General features: G+C 63.2%; 1 protein-coding gene across 1 annotated transcript in view; it reads left to right on the forward strand.

Moving 5' to 3' along the window:
- Positions 1-7446: 7446 nt before the first annotated feature.
- The window catches only part of SNED1 (sushi, nidogen and EGF like domains 1), a 66081-nt gene continuing 54498 nt past the window's right edge, over positions 7447-19029 (forward strand). Inside the window, exons 1-2 of the mRNA XM_066345918.1 lie at positions 7447-7696; positions 17354-17641. Of these exons, the coding sequence (XP_066202015.1) occupies positions 7484-7696; positions 17354-17641 (501 nt within the window). The 5' untranslated portion in view covers positions 7447-7483. The remainder of the gene's footprint in view (positions 7697-17353; positions 17642-19029) is intronic.

The following is a 19029-nucleotide window of genomic DNA, read 5'->3' on the forward strand; positions in this document are numbered from 1 at the left end:
CAATGGCTGATCTGGGCAAAGGGGGCGTCCATGGGGAAGTGGACACCCTGATATCCGTCCCCTCCCCGCAGTGGACACTTAGGGCAAATGTAAGGTGATTAACTTTTTTACAATGAAAAGGAGGACAAAAATAAATGGAAGAAAACAATATCGTAAATAAAAGAAGTATTTTATTCACTGCAACAATAATACACTATACTATGATAAATGCATAATAAAAACGTGTAATATTTTATACTGTCATATGCTTACATGCCTATTCATTTTCAATAGACATTGTAAGAACAAAGTACTCATTTAGATACAAAGACATCACATCACACGCAATGGACCGACTCTGCATCGATCGAATACGGGCATAGACAGATGAGTCTTCCAGTATCAAAAAGGAGGACATGTAGGAGGACACTTTCCGAGGGAGGACGGGGCTTACAAAAGAAGGACTGTCCTCCCTACAGGAGGACGATGGGTCACCTTAGCAAATGACAACCCAGCAGACGGAGAATGTTCCCCAAACAAGGATGGGCAGGACCTGGCGCTCAGTGACATGTCCTTGCTGACCCTCCACAACCAGGCGTGCCCTTCCCTTGTGGGGTACCCCCTCACCCCCCAGCAGAGGGGCTTGAAAATTGGGGTGGGAGAGAGGAACCAGGAACCGGAGCCTGGAGTCGGGTCAGCATTCCTGCCCTGCGCATTGACGTCCGGGGTCACAGCTCTGGGACGTCCTGGGTCACAGCCCTGGGGCGTCCCGGGTCACAGCCCTGGGGCGTCCCGGGTCACAGCCCTGGGGCGTCCGGGGTCGCAGCCCTGGGGCGTCCGGGGTCGCAGCCCTGGGGCATCCGGGGTCGCAGCTCTGGGGCGTCCCGGGTCGCAGCTCTGGGGCGTCCGGGGTCGCAGCTCTGGGGCGTCCCGGGTCGCAGGTCTGGGGCGTCCGGGGTCGCAGCTCTGGGGCGTCCCGGGTCGCAGCTCTGGGGCGTCCCGGGTCATAGCTCTGGGGCGTCCGGGGTCACAGCTCTGGGACACAAGCTCCCCACATGGAGGAGGTGGTGAAGGAGAGAGGAATGAGCTTCAGATCCGAAAGGTGTCGGGGCCTGACCTGCGGTGGCGCGGTGGATAAAGCATCGACCTGGAACTCTGAGGTCACTGGTGCAAAACCCTGCGCTTGTCTGGTCAAGGCACATATGGGAGTTGATGCTTCTTCTGCTCTTCCCCCCTTCTCTCTCTCTCTCTGTCTCTCTTCTCTAAAATGAATAAATAAATAAAAATAATTTTAAAATGATCAGTCATAAAAAAATATTTTAAAAAGTGTCGGGATGACCTCTCAATGTGGAAACGAAAGCCACCCACTACTTGACCACCGTGCTCATGGGCGATTTCAGGATTCTCCTCGCCTGTCTCAGGACATGTCCAAGGGCCAGTGAGTCCTCTGAGATCGTCACCTTTCCACAAACAGTTCCATGCCATAGAAACTATTTTTGTTTATTCAACATAAAGGGGTATATACTGAGGAAAAAGGATTTTTCTAATGGAAATAAATTGGTGTTTCTGTAAGCGTTTCCTGCGGTGAGCGGGTGCTCAATCCTAGTTACCGAGGAGCTTACCAGAGCCTGTCCATCCTCACCTCAGCCCTGGGGGCAGAGCTCACGGGTGAGGAGGGGCTGGGCCGGGGCCCCCGCTGCCCTCGCCCGCCCTCGTCTGCCCCATGAGGCTTTGTGCACAGCGGTCTGTGGGCAGGTGGACTGCGTGGGGGACCCCGTCCTCACACACACCCCTACGGGCGGGTGGACTGCACGGGGGACCCCGTCCTCACACACACCCCTACGGGCGGGTGGACTGCACGGGGGACCCCGTCCTCACACACACCCCTACGGGCGGGTGGACTGCGTGGGGGACCCCGTCCTCACACACACCCCTACGGGCGGGTGGACTGCACGGGGGACCCCGTCCTCACACACACCCCTACGGGCGGGTGGACTGCACGGGGGACCCCGTCCTCACACACACCCCTACGGGCGGGTGGACTGAGTGGGGGACCCCGTCCTCACACACACCCCTACGGGCGGGTGGACTGCGTGGGGGGCCCCGTCCTCACACACACCCCTACGGGCGGGTGGACTGCGTGGGGGACCCCGTCCTCACACACACCCCCTGGAGGTGAGGTGCAGGGAGGGGGGCGGGGGCGGGGCAGGGCAGGGCGGGGGCGGGGCAGGACTGTTGCCCCCCCCCCCCACGGCCCACCTCCTCTCACTCCTGCTCCCTGGAACTTGGGCCCAGGCCCTGGGGTGCTTCTCCTCTCCGGCCCCAACATGCCGGCCCGCAGCCTATCAGAGGCCCCGTGGGTCTGAGCGTCTGTTTGGCAATGGTCAGCAGTGCAGGGGAGTCCTGGCTCTGTCCCCTCCCCCCGGCTGTGAGTCCTGGACGGGCTCTCAAGGCCTCAGCGTCCTCCTCTGTCCAGCGAGCGACCCCATCCCGGAGGGTCATGGTGAGTCCTATGTGGGGTGTCACCCAGGCCGCCCCGGACGGATGCGTCACGAGTGTCAGCCAGTGGTGGCAGCTCCACCACCCCGTCTCCGCTGGGGCTCAGGGACCATCCCCGGGGGTCTGGGACACCAACTTTTCCAGGTGCCCAAGGACAGGCCTGCAGCCCACAGCGGGAGGAGGCTCCTCCCCCCAGGAGAGAGCGGGAGAGCCGCGGGCCTGGCCGGAAGGAAGCAGTGACACCCCAAGACCGACCAGCGGGGCGGGTGACCGATGCCCAAGGAGACAGGCCCCGCCTCCAGAGTGCCGCTGCGTGGGCAGCCAAGGCCCCATCTTGGCTACAGCTGGGGAGGAAATGAGCTGGACCGAGGAGGCCAGCTGGGCCAGGGCGACCGGTGCCTGGCGGTAAGAGCCTCTCCTGCAGATGCACGGGCGACGCCAGAGCCTCCTCACTCGCACACGCCTGCGGGGAGGCTGCAGCGTTCTGTTACATTGGAGACTCTGTAACAGTTTTCACTCCACATGGTATCATTAGAGCCCCCCCCCCCACTACTCCGCACCCCTACCCTGCATCCTTAGAAAGACCACAGAGCACGGCTTCATTGGCTCCAAGCAGGGACGGGCCCTGGGTCCCCCGTGCACCCGGGTCTCCTCTGTGGCTCTTCCGGGCCATCACGGAACACTCAGAAAGGGGAGTCTTGGCCCGTAAACCAGGGGAGATGAATGAAGCTGCCCGCAGGAGGCCCGGAGGGGTCTGTCATCACCCCAGGGGCAGGGAGAGCCGTACCTGGGCCCACCTGTAACCCATTTGTGGGCTCTCTCTGCAGAACCCCGGCTCAAAGTGTTTCCAGCTCCTCTGTCTCCTTGCACGAAAGCAGCAGCGAGCCTCCCGGGAGTGCACACTGACCCACACGCTGACCGTTTCCCTGAGGTCACCAGCAGAGGTCCCACCGTGGGTGTTCAGAAGTGGGGGTTTCCTGGAGGCTCTGCCCCCCAGCGGCACATAGCGGGCCACGCCAGCTGGGCAGTCAGCTGGGCACCCTGAGCCAGGCCCTCCACCCACAGCACCCCTCCCTCCTCCGGCCTTCCAGTGTAGCAACCAGAGCCAGACCCTATCCTACCTACCTTTCTGGGTCCTGTGGCCTCCCAACCTCGTCCCCAGAGCAGATGGGGGCTTACCTGGGGTAGGGGTTCTGATTTCACCAACGTGGACGGACCAGCTGCTCTGGGGAGATCTATGCCCTGTGCCAGGTGCCTCCTGGAGGTGAGGAGAGCTGGAGGTGCAGGCAGCCAGCCCCCCCCCCCCCACGAACAGCCCCGCCCAGAGCCCTCACCACCAGCCCTGCCAGGAGCAGCCCCCTGGGCAAGATGAGGATATTCAGTGCCTTACCCTGCACGGAGCCCCAAGTCCTGGGGGCGTCCAGAGGTGGGCTCCAGGCTCCCCCGTCCACACTGCACACACACTCAGGCCCTAAATTAAAATGTCACAGGCCTGTGGGGAGGCTCGGGTTTCCTGCCGCAGAACATGAGCCTGCTTGATAAAACCATTTTGGTTTTGATAAATGTGGACTTTCTGTGGCCGAGACAAAGACGCCCTTGAGTCCAGCGGGGAGCCCCAAACGGCACGTTGCTGAAAACTATTTCCTGATAATATTTTTAGCACTTGAAAAAAATAACACTTTTTTTTTTTGCCTGTGGAGTTGTGTTTTTGTGTTTGTGTGTGTGTGGTGTGTGTGTGTGTATATTTTAATGCAATGCCCGGTGGCCGTGAGCCCTGTGTTAACCCCAGATGTGCCAGGCCCAGCTACAGACTGGCCCAGGGCAAAGGCCACGACAGACCCACGGGTGCTTGGGGCAGGGCGGGGGCCTGAGCAGCTCACAGAGCCGCCCAGAAGCTTGCCGTGAGTGGACGACTGGAAACCCCGTCCGCTGCACCTGGAGCAGCAGCCTGACTGGGCACTCGCTCTGGGCCCACTGTCTCCCCTGCAGGCTCCAGGGGGCCCAGAAACAGGCTTTATGAGGGTCCCCTGAGGAATGTGCCCAGGAGGAAAGGAGAGTGGGGGGAGGACGGAGAGCAGGGGGCTGGGTCGCAGGTGGACCGGTCTAGGAGGGGTCAGAGGTCAGGCCCGGAGACCTCCCCACCCCCCGCTTGGTGCTGTGTGTTGTGTGTATTTGTGTGTACATGTGTGCAAGTGAGTTGTGAGCATGTGAAAGCGTACTTGTGAGGGCGTGAGAACTTGTGAGTGTGTGTGAGTGAGCGATGGGCACACACAAGTGTGTCAGTGCATGTGCGTGAGTGCTGTCTCCACGTGTGAGCCTGCATGTGGGAGTGTGTGTGTGGCAGAAAGTAGTGTGTCTGAAGGGGAGTTGCACGTGTGAGTGTGCATGCATGCGTGTGTGTGTGTGCGGGCATGTGCGTGAGTGCTGTCTCCACGTGTGAGCCTGCATGTGGGAGTGTGTGTGTGGCAGAAAGTAGTGTGTCTGAAGGGGAGTTGCACGTGTGAGTGTGCCTGCATGCGTGTGTGTGTATGTCAGTGCATGTGCATGAGTGCTGTCTCCACGTGTGAGTGTGCATGTGGGAGTGTGTAGGGGGGCAGAAAGTAGTGTGTCTGAAGGAGAGTTGCACGTGTGAGTGTGCCTGCATGTGTGTGTGTGTGTGTGTGCGTGCGTGTGTGAGTGAGGATGTGGGATGGTGGATGTGGCGAGTGGGAACAGGCCTTCCCCCACCGCTGCCCCGAGAGCCACGTGAACTGGGGGTTCTGTCCCCAGCGCAGCCCTGTAATCAGATGGCCTTTCTGACTTTCTCCCTCCACCAATGGGAGGCCCTGACCTTTCCCATTCTTCCTCTCCTGCAGCTACGATTGTCCTGCTGTCCTGAGGTCCCAGCCCCCCCACAGCCATGCTGGGAGGATTAGGGTGGGTGACATTTGTGGGGTGCCTGTTCTCGGCTTGCGGCCAGGGCAGGGCCAGCCTCCTGAAATGCTCACCCAGCCCAGACTGCATCCTGACGGGTCTGTGAGAAGCAGTGGTCCAGAGTCACCGCTCACACACTCGCTCTTAACAACCACATCAAAGGTTCCCCGTTCTGACTGCAGAACAACACATGCTCACTGGAAACGTTTGGGTAAATATAGAAGAACACAAAGGCCAGCATGAAACCCCCCGGGGCCTGGTGCTTCTGCGACTGTCCACTCCTGCTTATCTTGGGGAGGGGAGGGTTGTGCACCAGTCTTCAGGGGCCAGGGCTTGGTCTGTAGTCGCTGTCACCCAACACCAGGACTGTGAGAGCAGAGGAGGGAGGAGGCACTGAGGCCCCCAAAGCAGGGTCCTGCACTGGGCTAGGGGCCCAGTGGTAAACGGATGCCCCCTGACCAAGGACAAATGGTCGGAGTGGTGTCTGAGGTGAGCAGTCCCCGTGGCAGGAGAAGGGCTGGGTGGCCACTGGCTGGAAACTGAGAATCTGAACTGTGGGCTCTGCAGTCTTGCCCACCCAGGGGCCCAGGAGCATCGGACCACTCACCCCTGCCCCACTGTCCAGCCCGCCTTCCCCCCAACTGCTGCTCTAGGCTGCTTTACCAGGAGTCTGCCAAGATTCTCTGCTGTGAGGTGCCCTCATCCCCTTGAACCCATCAAGAACCCTCCGCAGAAGAGGCCCTGGCCAGTTGGCTCAGCGGTAGAGCATCGGCCTGGCGTGCAGGAGTCCCGGGTTCGATTCCCGGCCAGGGCACACAGGAGAGGCGCCCATCTGCTTCTCCACCCCTCCCCCTCTCCTTCCTCTCTGTCTCTCTCTTCCCCTCCCACAGCTGAGGCTCCATTGGAGCAAAAGATGGCCCGGGTGCTGGGGATGGCTCTGTGGCCTCTGCCCCAGGTGCTAGAATGGCTCTGGTCTCGACAGAGTGACTCCCCGGATGGGCAGAGCATCGCCCCTGGTGGGCATGCTGGGTGGATCCCGGTTGGGTGCATGAGGGAGTCCGTCTGACAGCCTCCCCATTTCCAACTTCAGAAAAATACAAAAAAAAAAAAGAACCCTCCGCAGAAGAAAAGCTTAATACCCTGAGGCCCCCCTCACACCAGGGTCTCGCCCACGTTAGACCAGATGAGAAGCCTCGTGCGTGCAGACCCAGGGTCCCCGGGCTCAGGGCTCAGGGCCGAGGCGTGGGGGGCAGCACGGGGCTGGCCTCTGGCACTGCTCAGCCAGGACGGGCCCCACTGATGACCCTCTGGCAGCGGGGTGATCGAGTCCCCAGGCCCATCCTCTCAGGCAGGCCTTACGGTCCTTCCCCAAAACTTCTGGGTGGCAAAACTGCGGACTCACGCAGGACGTGCGCCCGCGGAGCCCTCGCCTCGCGGGTGCCCGAGCCAGAGGCGCTCCGGCCGCTGGATAGGCCGCCACGCCGCCCGGGCGCCGGGTCAAGGACTCCGGACCCCCAGCGCCCCGCGGGCCTGGCGCTTTAAGAGCCGCGCTCTTTGCACGGCCCCGCCCAGGCCCCGCCCCGGCCGGGCGGCCACCCCTCTGGGCACTTAAGTCGCGGCCCAGGGGCGGGGCTGGCCCGAACGCCGTCCCTCCCGGCGCCTTCCTCCGCAGCGGCCACCGGAGCGCCCGCCGAGCTCGCGAGCGAGACGCGGGGCCACCGACGGCGCGGCCGCGCTGCCTGCCACCCGCTCGGCCCTGCGGCCACTCCGGACCGCGGCCTCGCCCCACCCGGCGGCCGCCGCGAGCCCCGCTCTGTCCCCGCTCCGTCCCCTTCTGTCCCCGTTGTCCCCACTCTGTCCCCGCTCTGTCCCCGCTGTCCCCGCTCCGTCCCCGCTGTCCCCTTCTGTCCCCGTTGTCCCCACTCTGTCCCCACTCCGTTCCCACTGTCCCCGCTCTGTCCCCGCTGTCCCCGTTCTGTCCCTGCTGCCCCGCGCCGTCCCCTCTCCGTCGCTCTCCATCCCGCGCTGTCCCCGCTCTGTCCCCGCGCGCCCCGTTCTGTCCCCGCTCCGTCTCCACCGCCGACCCCCGGCCATGCCGCGAGCTGCCGCGTGGGTGCTGCTTGTGGCCGCGGCCCTGGGGCTCGGGGCGCGCGGGGTGCGCGGCGCGGTGGCCCTGGCCGACTTCTACCCGTTCGGCGCGGAGCACGGCGACGCTGTCACCCCCAAGCAGGACGACGGCGGCTCGGGGCTGCGGCCGCTGTCCGTGCCCTTCCCGTTCTTCGGCGCCGAGCACTCCGGACTTTACGTGAGTACCCTGAGCCCGCGGGCGCCAGGAAGGGCGCGGGGCCCCAGCCGCTGCCCGCCGCCCGCCGCCCGCCGCCCCGGCTCCCGCCGCCGCCAGCAGCTTGGCACCGCCGCGGCCAGAGGTGGAATGAGGACAGCGCTTCCTCCCTCGGCAGCCAAGGCCGGACAGCGGCCCGCGGGAGAGGCGGGCCGGGTGTGGGGGCGAGCGGCAGCCCCGCCGCCGTGGCGACTCGAGCGCGGCGCGCCCCTGCCCGGCCCGGCTCCGGCCCGGTCCCTGCCCTGCCCGGACTCGACTGACCTGGAGAGCTCGGGCAGCCCGCGCTGAGCGTCTGCCCCGTGCCCGGTCCCCAGCTCCGTGGGAGGGTCCTGGCGCCGTCCTGTATCTTTCAGACACCAGTTCTGAGAGATAGAAGCGCTGTGTCTCATCACGCGTGGAGTTCCCTGTGGGTGGGCCACAGTGCACCGTGCACTGCCTTCCCTGAATCTCCAGTCCAGCTAGAACGGGGCTGCACAGCCTGATGGACTGTCGCCTCCAACACCAAGGCTGGGAACACAACCTCTGCCTCCTCCACCCCCAGCACCCCACCATCAGCTCCACCTCCACCCCATCTGCACCTTTGACACTATTGTCGTCCTCTCCTACTGCTGTTCACATGGCCTCTGCTGCCCACTGACCACTGCAGTCATCAACATCATGGCTCCCTGCATACCTGGCCGTGCCCACACAGCTGGGCAGCTGCCTATCCCTGCTGGTGCCTCCTCACCTCAGGGGCCAGCATTTGCTGATGTGACGTTGGTGGGAGGAGGCAGCTATTCTCTCTGTGAGTGCCACCTGCTGAAAGTCCCTCTAGTACGGGGTTTGGACAGCCAGGTGGGACTGACTTCGGGAGTGCGGGGTGAGCTCAGGGTCTGCCGGAGCTAGAGGCGGCCCGTACTTCTTAGAGATGGGAAGACTCACGTTGTCACATGGTAACATGACTCTGCATCAAAACGTCCCTTAGGAATAAGGCTGGGCTCAACCTTCCTGGCCACAGGCATGGGTGAAAATATTATGAAAGTGGCTGACCCTCTTACCAGCCTCACTGAAAGCATCAACTCTTTGCCAAAACAATGGGAGAGAGGGCTCCGGAGTGGCCAGATCCCACTAGCAAAACAAATGGTCTCATCAGACACCAACGTTCTGCCTGCTAACAAAACACAGAGCTCCGTGAGAGCTTTCTCCTGAAAACGGAGATATTATTTGCAAAACACTCGCCCGTGTGGACATAGTGAGCCCCTTCACCTCCTCTTTACTGGGTAGGGAAGACGGGAGAACTCTTGAGGGAGCGCTGCCTGGGGCACCTTGCCTGAAATAGCCATGGGCTCTGCATCAGCGAGGGGGCAGGCAGTCGGGTGTGGAGGCCTCTGGAATCACAGCCAGAGGAGAGAAGGGGAAACATTTATTCTGAAGCACGTGGGCCCCACCAGGTGCCCCTCACACCCACTCAGGCCAAGAGGACACTTCCCTGCGTGCCCCTGGCTCTCCCCCTTGTCCAGCAGGCCAGCCCTGAGTTCAGCCGTTGGAGTCCAGCGGAGTGAGAACCCTCGAGGGGCCGGCCCCGCCCCTCTGGCCTCGGGCCTCTGAGTCCCCAGACATTTGATTGGCACAAAGCAGGCTTGTAGAGCGGGTGGATGGACGGGTGAGTGCGTGCCTCTTCCCTCTCACAGGGCCCACTCGTCACATGGCCTGAGTGAGAAGTGGAGATCAGTGCTTTGTGAGTCTCCGTGGAAACAGCACTCGGGTCACAGCCCTAGCAAGGACTCGGTCCTGTGGCGGGCGGGGCCCCTTTTCCGGAAGGCACCCAGCGCTCGGCTCCTTCTCACCTCGTAGCAGCTGGGTGTGCTAAGTTGTGAGGCTCTGAAAACTTTGGAGAGGGGCTCAGTGCTCAGGTCCGACCCCCACCAGGCCGGCACGGGCAGCGGGGGTGGAGCGGCAGCAGCCTGCCGAGTGGACTTCCCTGCGGCTGCCGACACTGTGCGTGGGTCCAGAGGGCAGCCGTGCCATGGCCTCCAGGGCTAGCCACGGGGGAGCACCCACTCCAGATGGGCAGCACCCATGAAGGTGCCAGCCACCCTGTGAGGACCCATCAGTTTTGATATGTTCTCGGGCCACAGGGGCCAGCACGGCGGGGCTGGGTCTGCCAGCTGTGTCTCTGAGAGGAAGCTGTTGGGATGTGGACTGGGAGTGTCCCTCCGGGTCCCTTCCACCTGTCACCTCGGGGCCTCCTCCAGCACCCACCCCTGGCCCCCAGCCCGTGCTGCTCTGACCCCTCTGACTCTCCTTGTCCTTTGGAAGGCTTCGGGGCCAGTCCTAGCATGCCGAGCTGTGAGTGGGAACCAGGCAGGCAGTGTGCCTGAGGAGCCCAGAGGGAAGAGGCAGTGTGGACAGTGGGTCTGACCGAGGGCGGCTGCGTGCTGACCCTGAGTTCACTGTCCCTGCCTGCTTCCCCCCATCAGGGCAGCCGTGGCTAGTCACAGTCTCCACCTCAGCTTCCCTCTGTGCAGCAGACTACCCCCATCTGAGTATGCCCGTGACATGTGTCCAGCCATCACTGGCCACCAACTCCAGGTCACCTAGACAACCTGCCCTGACCCCCGGGGACAAGCCTGGTGAGACGCAGGTGGGTCTGGCACCCGAGCCTGTTCCTCGGAACTCACTGAGCAAACCCCCGAGACCCCACCCCTGTCCTGACGAGGAAACCGAGGCTCAGAAGGCAGATCTGGGGCCAGACTCCCGTGTCCAGGTGCCTCCTGACCTCCTGCCCAAACCAGCAGGACCCGGCCCGAAGTCCAGCTTCTTCTCGCCCACCAGCACAGGGAGGGCGGCAGCCCCCTGGCCGGGGGTCTCCTCAGTGCCTCCCTCCCACACTCGTCCCCATATTGTCAGCAGCTGAGCCAGGCAGCTCCGCCTTGGAAATGCATCCACTTCCCAGCACCTGCGGTCGCAGCCCTGGGCCAGGCTACCAGCCCCACTTAGTGGCCTCCAGACCCTGGCCCTGCCCCTCGAGCCTGTCCACAGGACGGCCAAGGAAACAGCACCAAAGGAGAACGGGACCCTGTCTCTCTGTGCCTCTCCCCTCCCTCCACTTCCGGCCCTTCCTCGTCCTTGGCCTTGAGGCCGGACAGTCTGCCCTGAGTGCCTCCCTGGGAGGCAGGCCTGGCCAGCGAGGGGTGACTCGGAGCCCCACTCCTCAGGGCTCGGTGACTCTGGGCGACTCGGAGCCCCGCTCCTCAGGGCTCGGTGACTCTGGGTGACCTGGAGCCCCGCTCCTCAGGGCTCGGTGACTCTGGGTGACCCACAGCCCCGCTCCTCAGGGCTCGGTGACTCTGGGCGACCCGGAGCCCCGTTCCTCAGGGCTCGGTGACTCTGACACCAGGACTTCTCAGCTGGACGTGGCCTGGCTGTCCTCCCAGATGACTGCTGTGGGAACCTGGTGCTTTCCTTCCCCTGTGGCTTCCACACTAATTCGTCCATTTGTGCATGCGTCCGGAAGGCCTGCGAGAGCCCGGGCGGGGTCCAGGGGAGACCCAGGGCAGAGCGTGCCACTCTCGGAGCGGGGTCCCTGCTGTCTGCTTTGTTCCCTGCCCCGTCCCAGCTGCCGGGAGAGTGCTGGCTCCGGGCAGCCTTGGCCCGTGCGGGTCACCCGTCTTCTGATGTTGAGATGACACAACCATAATCCCACATCCACATTTCCCCTGGCCCGTTGCCAAGCACAGTCAAGCCTCTACGGAACCAGCCTGCCCTTTGCGGCCAGTGTCTGTGGCATGTCTTTTGATATAGGTCTGAGCATTTCCCTGGGCACTCCTGACCCCACAGGCTCAAGCCTCCCAGCTTCTATTCACTGGTGCAGGGCTGACTGGGACAAGCCACCCCCAAGGGCCCCGGCCACAGGTGCTCCTTGTGGCCCCTGGTGTCCAGGCCAGACAGGGCATCCTTGTGGTCAGACTGATGAAAGGACTGTGGGCAGTGGACAGGCCCAAGGTCAGAAGCAGGGGCCAGGTGATCAGGGGCTGCTGCCCACAGGCAGGTACGTCCAGGGGCCTCTGTAGAGCTGGGCTTTGTCCCTAGGGGAGCACCTGGCTGTGGGGTACCGAAAGTGCAACAGAGATGGCTTTGCCAGGGATGAGGTGGCCAGAGCTGGAGCCTACCAGGGAATGGGAGGGGCCAGCAGGTGGAGGGACAGCCGGAGGGACAGGACACGGGAGGGACAGCCGGAGGGACAGGACACGGGAGGGACAGGGGTTAGAGGAGCTCCAAGGGCTGGGTCTCGGGACAGCCACACCATGAGGCCCTGGAGGAGACGGGAAGTAGCTGCAGGGAGGCCCTGGACAGCAGGCAGCGGGAAGTGCAGCCCGGGGCCCACCTCCCAGGACAGCCTGGCCGGGGAGGGAAGGAAGGGCTGGTCCCCCAACACCAGCTTCTCTCTCCCACCCTCAGGAATTCCTCCTTTGCACCCCCTCCCCCCCCCCCAGCCAACTAGGCGCTGGCTCCACTCCAGTGCCCCTCCCCCAGGAAGTTGGCCCGGGCCATCCAGGTGGTGGCACTGTCCCCTCCCCACCCTCCTGCAGCCCGAGTGCTGTTCCCCCAGGACCTCAGGCCCAGCTGAGAACCAGCCCTCCTCCTTCCCGGCTGGCTGTGCACCGGGCTCTGTGTGTCTAGGGCTCACACTGACCTTGCCCACGGGCCCCAGGGCTTCTGCCCACCCGCTGCCCTGTGAGCAGGGCTCCAGCCCCCAGTGGGAGGAACCCTGGTTGCCCCGAGAGCTGCCAGGAAATAGAAGACCCGCCCACATTTTTCAAAACAAGCTTATAAAAGGCCTCAGGGCTTTATTGTTTGATTTTTGGCAGAGAAGTCAAAGCAGGAACCAAGGTCCACCCTTTTGGCTCTGATGTCTGCCGAGCTGGGGTGCTGCGGCCGCACACGCGGGGTCCCTGGCTTCCCTCCAGGCCGCCTGCTCAGAGCAGCCCCTCCGTGCCCAGCAAGGTGGCACCAGTGAGGTGGCAGCAGGGAGCCCCCGCGAGCTCTCCCACTTGGGGACTGACCGGTCACACTCACACACGTTTAGCTGGACGTCGCCTCCAGGAGACTGCGTGACACTTCCGCTCTTTCCTGGTTTCATCCTGAGTCGGAAATGCCCCCAGCACAGGCTCTCCGTGCTCTTCCCCGAGCAGCAAGGGCCAGCTGTGTCCTGCAGGAAAGGCCTGGCTCCCTGCTGGCCAGCCCCCTCCCGGCTGTACATGCCCTCCCCCAGGTGAAGGAAGGCCTCCTTCGTGCCCTAAGGACCACCTAGATTTCTCCAGGTCACTGCGGCTTCTCCGCTTCCTGGCCTCCCGTAGCGTGTGCCCTCCGGGCCACCCCAGCTGACTGGCCGTGCCCCTCCCGAGATTTCCATCCTGCCCAGAGGGGACACCCCAGCCTTGAGCACAGGCCTCCTGCGCCCCGCCTGGGCGGGGAGGGTGCACCTGCCGGCCACCCCCCCACACTCCCACTCCTGCATTCAGCTCCATCCACCACAGGCAGCCTGTGTGCCACCTCTCCCTGGGCTGTGACACCCCGTGGCACCTGGTTCTTCTCTGCAGCAGGTGCTCAGACACTAGAGAGGTGGCCCCCGCTGCAGAGGACAGCAATTCTCGAGTGGCTCTGGGCTTGGAGTCCAGCAGGGAGGGCTGGGAAGCTGTGGGGCCCTGTAAACACACACCACACACCCCGTGTATTCCTGGGGCTCCGAGTTTCTGTGAGCCCCTGCTGAACTGGGCTGGGCTGGCCTCAGGCCCGCATGGCCACCTGATGCGAGCAGCAGTCCCGGGCCAGGACCCCAGCAACAGCCAGGCCCCCTGCCCGGTGGGGGGGGGGAGCAGGCAGGTGGGCCCCCACTGCATAGGTGAAGGGTGGGCTTCACCCCGCCTCTCCTCAGGGACATGCACCCAGCACAGGGTGCATTGGGCACAGGGTCTGGCCTCACCCTTTCTCCTTGTTTCCACTTCTCTGCCGCCTGTTTTACTAAGTGCTGTTGAAAGTAGAAAAATCATATCAATAAAATTGATACTTTGCAGGAAGTAGCCCTGGGTGCCCCATGCAGCGCCCCGCCCACCGGCCTAAGCCCCGCCCACTCCCCAACCCCGCCAGCCACTCAGAATTCTCATCTGGGTACAGGATAGACACCCAAGGAGGCTGCCGGCCAGGTGGCAGGGCTGCCAGCAGCCTGCTTGCCCAGCGCCTGGCCCCGCTGCCTTCTCCGCTGTGGTCCTGGCCCTGCCCTGCCCTGCCCTGGCAGGGGAACAGGGCCGGCTTGTTCTGCCTCATTCCTGGACCCTGGGGCTCTGAGCCCACAGCCGGGTGCGGAGGCACAGAGAGAAAGGCGAAGCCAAGTGCTGGTGGGCAGGCAGGGAGGCCCGCACACCACACCTGAGAGGGGCACGTGCACTTCAAAGGCAGGAAGGAAACCTAGTCTGTCTGCAGGAGCCGCAGGAGCCGCAGGAGCCACAGCAGAAGGGGAGCAGCCGGGCTGGCCCCCACCTCGGGAACAGCACCCCCCCGCGCTGTGAGGGTCAAGCCTGGCATGCGGTGGTGGCCCTGCCTCAGCTGCTCCCATATCTACCGGGCCCCTGGGTGCCTGCGCCGTCTCTGGGAAGCAGGGGCCACCCGGGAGGCGTATCCAGCAGCAGCTCCGTCCCTGTCAGTCCCGCTGGAGAACAGCCCTCGTGTGGGCACCTGCGAGGAGGGGCCCCGGCTGTCTCCTCGGTGGCTGCAGTTTGTCCCCGCATTAGCAGGCCCCACAGTGGCGTCTGCGGGGGCCAGGCTGTGCTCTTCCCGGCAGAGCCGTCCGCAGAGGGGGGCTGTGGCCGGGGCGTTCTCAGCAGAAGGCCGGGGACTGGACCTCTCCAGCCCTTGTGGCCATCCGGGCTCTGCCTGCTGCTCAGCTCCGAGCGAGCGAGTGCACAGACCGGGTGAGGGCAGGCGGGCAGACGTACCAGCAAGCTGAGCTTGCAAAGCAGCGTCCACACAGGACGACAGCACAGCACGGGGTGTGAGCTGGGAATGCTGTTTCTATCGGCCAGGGTGGTAAAAGCAGGACCAAAGGAACCTGCACTGTGGTCCACAGGCCAAGCGGGGTCACTGGCCAGCCCCTCAGAGAGCAGCCTGCTGACCCCAGCTAGACCCAAGCTCAGTAACAATCTGGTCCCGAAGAGCCCCCTCCACGGCCAGGGCGACCCCTTCCAACTCCACCCGAAGCGCTGACCAGCCTCCCCGCCAGCTTCCCGAGTCACAGCCGCGGCTGGCTGGCTGCCACCACTCAGGGGACCCTCTGACTCGAGGGCCAACGACAGCAGCAGCGTCACTGGGTGCTGGAGCGAGAGAGAAGAGCCCCCCCCCCCCAGGGGTAGCTGCCACTGTTTCACAAGAGCCAAGGGGCCTCCCCCCATGCTGGGCCCTTCCCTTGTCAGTGGTCAAGTTCCCATCAACCCATCCTGCATGGGGTATCGAGCCGATGAGTCTCAAGGCCCCCACGGGCCACCCTCAGCTTCTATAAGTTCTCGCCATGGGCTCCATCAGCACCCCAAGTTTAAAACAGATTGTGGCTGGGGCTGCCTCAGTTCCAGCCGTGACCATATCCACCCCACTCCTCGGGGAATCCGCGGGGTTTGCGCAGAGAGGCCCAGGCGGGGGGGGGGGCTCTGCGGTCCCTCCTACCCCTGGGACAGCAGCGCCCACTGTGCCCCAGTGCCAACCCCACCAGCACTGCACAGGTTCCGGGCCGACACAGTGTGCTCTGAGCTTCTGATAGCGGCCATCCTGGTGGGTGCGAGGAAGCCCCACACTGCAGCTTTGATCGTGTCTCCCCAGTGACCGGGGGCTTGGTGGCCATTTGTGGACCTTCTTTGGGGAAATTGTTTCAGGGCCTTTGCCCTTTTTTTTTTTTTTTTTTTTTAAATCACATTGTATCGGGCTTCGCTGTTTGGTTGTAGTTCTCTAGGTATCCTGGATGTTCATCCCTTACTAGATACATGATTTCCAAATGTTTCCTCCCATCTGCTGGCTGGCGAGGGTGTTTCTGACACAAAAGAGGCTTTTTAATTTCAACAAACCCACTTCGTTGTTTTGCCCAAGAGGCTCCGTGGTCACTGCTTGGCCACACGTGTGGGGGTTCGTGTCTGGGCGCTCCGCTCTGGCCGTGGGCCTCTCCTTTGGCCCGCCTGTGCCATGCTGCTTTGGTTATTGTTGTTTGGTGGTAAGTTTTGAGGTCAGGAATGGGAGGCCCCAAACCTTGTACGTTTTCAAGATGCTATTGGTTGTTCTCTCGGTGACGTCTTAAAGCTGGCATTTTGTGGCTTTGAACACAGCAGACTTAGTTATCTGACGGTCAGATCATCGCGGTGTCTGGTGTTTCTCTGATTTCTGCTTGCTCCCGTGGGTGGTGTCTGGCCTCCTCGGGTGCCCAGTTCTCTCTGACTGTGTTCTGGGGTTTGTATTTGAAGCCTGACTTAGAGGAGCAACCCAAGGTCTAAGATAATGCCACCTTCTTCCAGAGAAGGTCATCTCCACTTCCATGGGGGAGACGCCTGGAGACGCTGCCTGTCAGGAAACACCTCAATCCCAGCCCTGGCCTGACTGGCGGTGGGAAGGAAGCTCACCTGGGACGCGTCCCGCGGGTCCACCTGGCCTGAGGGTGCCCGCCCGAGCCAGCCCTGACGTCCCTCTCTCCCGCTGCGAGGCCGCTCACACCACAGTCGCAGCTGTGGCTTTTGAGTCTGTGGACGCAGTCACGCGGGGAAGGGCTCTGAGAGCCAGGACCCCCCAGCCCCCTCGTCCTCCACATGGAATCAAGACTCCCGCCCTCCCGTGGTTCTTTGGTGCCTGTAAGAAGAGAGGTGCCTTTATTGGTCTTTTTGCTGGTCCGGGCAGCGGAACCTGCCCTCACCTGTGGGGAGGCTCTAAGGGTCTTTTCCAGCAGCACTGTTCTCACCAGTCTCCCCAGGAGGGAGTCGGGACAGCCTGGAGCTGGCAGTGGTCACGAACCCATCGGACCCTGCGAGGTCAGCCCCGGCGTGAGCCCCGGCCGAGGTAAAAGCCCAGAGCACAGAGCGGCCCAGCTGCACCTCCTGCTCGCACAGCCAGGGGCACAGGGTCACCGGTCCCGTCCAGCAGCCCCTCCTCTGCTCAGAAGGCGGCTGGGGCTCCCGCCACCTGGTGTCCCCGAGCACAGAGGACCCACCTGGTCCTCGAGGCCCTGGCGGCCTCCCCGGGCAAGGCTGGCCCCTGCGTCCCCCTGCCTCAGCTCTGTGGGCACTCTCACCCGCACCCCACCCTCCAGACCAGAGGCTGGGACCCTGCCCTGTCCTCCTGAGGCCCCTGGCTGGAGCGGGACCCAGGAGCTGGGGCTGCTGAGGGGGCCTGAGCGCCCTGCTGGCCCAAGATCAGGGCCCACACTGGGGGCTCCCGGACCCCAGGGCAGCAGCCCAGGGCCAGGCACTCTGCAGGGCATCAGGGACACAGGCCGTCCCGGAGGGGAAGGAGCAGGCCGAGAGGCCCCGTGTCCGAGGCCAGGAGCCGTCAGGCCGCTGGCCCGCCCGCCCACCAGAACCCCATCGGCCCACCTCCGGCTTTCTGCCCCGACAGGTGAACAACAATGGCATCATCTCCTTCCTGAAGGAGGTCTCCCAGTTCACCCCGGTGGCCTTCCCCATCGCCAAGGACCGCTGCGTGGTGGCGGCCTTCTGGGCCGACGTGGACAACCGGCGTGCCGGTGACGTATTCTACCGGGAGGCCACCGACCCGGCCGCACTGCGCAGAGCCACGGAGGATGTCAGACGCTACTTCCCCGAGCTCCCCGACTTCTCCGCCACCTGGGTCTTCATCGCCACCTGGTACCGCGTGACCTTCTTTGGAGGCAGCCCCTCCTCCCCCGTGAGTGTCTGTCCTGGGTCAGGAGGAGGTGCGGCCGGGCCTGGGCGTCCCTCCCGGGCCCCCACCCTGCTGAGGGGGGTCGGCCGCAGTTGCTGGTCCCTGCCCAAGAGGGAAAACGGGGTTCAGGCATGGGAGTCACTCCCCAAGACCACAGAGCCCGGCTGGGGGAGCACAAGGCCTCGACCCCCACCCCGGTCCCCCAGAGAAACCCCAGGAGCGGAGCTCACATCTGCTGGGGAGAAGTGGTGAAGTGTCGGTGGGATTTCCGCTGGGAATGCTGCCGTCCTCAAAGGGTCAGACAGGAAGTCGCCGTGTCTTCCGCTGTAGTCCTTGATTACACCACAGAGAGCACCACGTGAGCTCAGGCACTGTACCCAGCGTGGTTAGTGCTGTGAGCGGGTCCCTCCCCATGAGGACAGTGCTGCCCCTCCCGAGATCACACTGTGCGCACAACGGGGTCGCTCTCTACAGAGGAGGCACAGGGAGCAGAGAGCAGAGTTCTCCACGTGGTTTGTTTACACATTTGATACATGTTTCTGCAGGGCAATGCTGGGGGCAGACCCTGGACAGAGCAGACAGGACATGGGTCTCCCATGGGGTACTAAAAATGAACATGTGGTAAAGGTGCCAGGTGCCCCAGAGCGCCCAGCATGGCCACGCCATCCAGAAGGCAGGGGCTTAGCCACGTGGGGGCTTTGGATGGAGGAACAGCCTGGTTCAGAGCAGCCCCTGGGGGGGGGGAGGGTGACAGGACACTGGACACAGGGGGGAGGCAGTGACCACAGCAGTTCCAAGTTCCCGTCCCACACTCCCCCGATGGCAGGTGGACAGGTGGGGCCCGAGCCCAGTGGGCCTCTGAGGCTAGAGCCCAGGGCCCCAGTGGTGGCCCAGGAGGACCGTGAAGGTGGACAGGGGCTGTGCCGTGTGGCGAGGCTCCCCAGCGGCCAAGAGGAGCCAGAAGCAGAAGGGAAGCAGGCAGACCGCAGGTGCACGTGTGAGGGAGACGCCCCCCGTGGGTGCTGGGCGCGTGTGCTGTGTGCCAGGCAGGGCAGACAGACGGGCTTCTCTGTGAACACACTGGGTAACTTCTGTTCACAGAGCCCGCCGCTACTTTGTGAGTCTTGTTTTTTTCTCATCAACAATGTGTAACAAAAACACTAACAATCTATAACTCCTCTACCAGAAGACCCCTCCCAGCGAGCACTTCCTAGCGCACCCTGACCCACAGATAAAAATAAACAGACCCGCCAAGAACACGCTCTTTTGTGAGTGCTTGTTGTTTTCTGTTTTTGTTTTTTTCCACTCCACAGTATTAGGGTCATTCCCTTCATTCTTGCATGTTCTTTTACCTCATTCTAAAAGTTACCGTTTCCCCTCCACCGAGGAGG

This window comes from Saccopteryx leptura, chromosome 7, assembly GCF_036850995.1.
Source record: "Saccopteryx leptura isolate mSacLep1 chromosome 7, mSacLep1_pri_phased_curated, whole genome shotgun sequence".
Taxonomy (NCBI): Eukaryota; Metazoa; Chordata; class Mammalia; order Chiroptera; family Emballonuridae; genus Saccopteryx; species Saccopteryx leptura.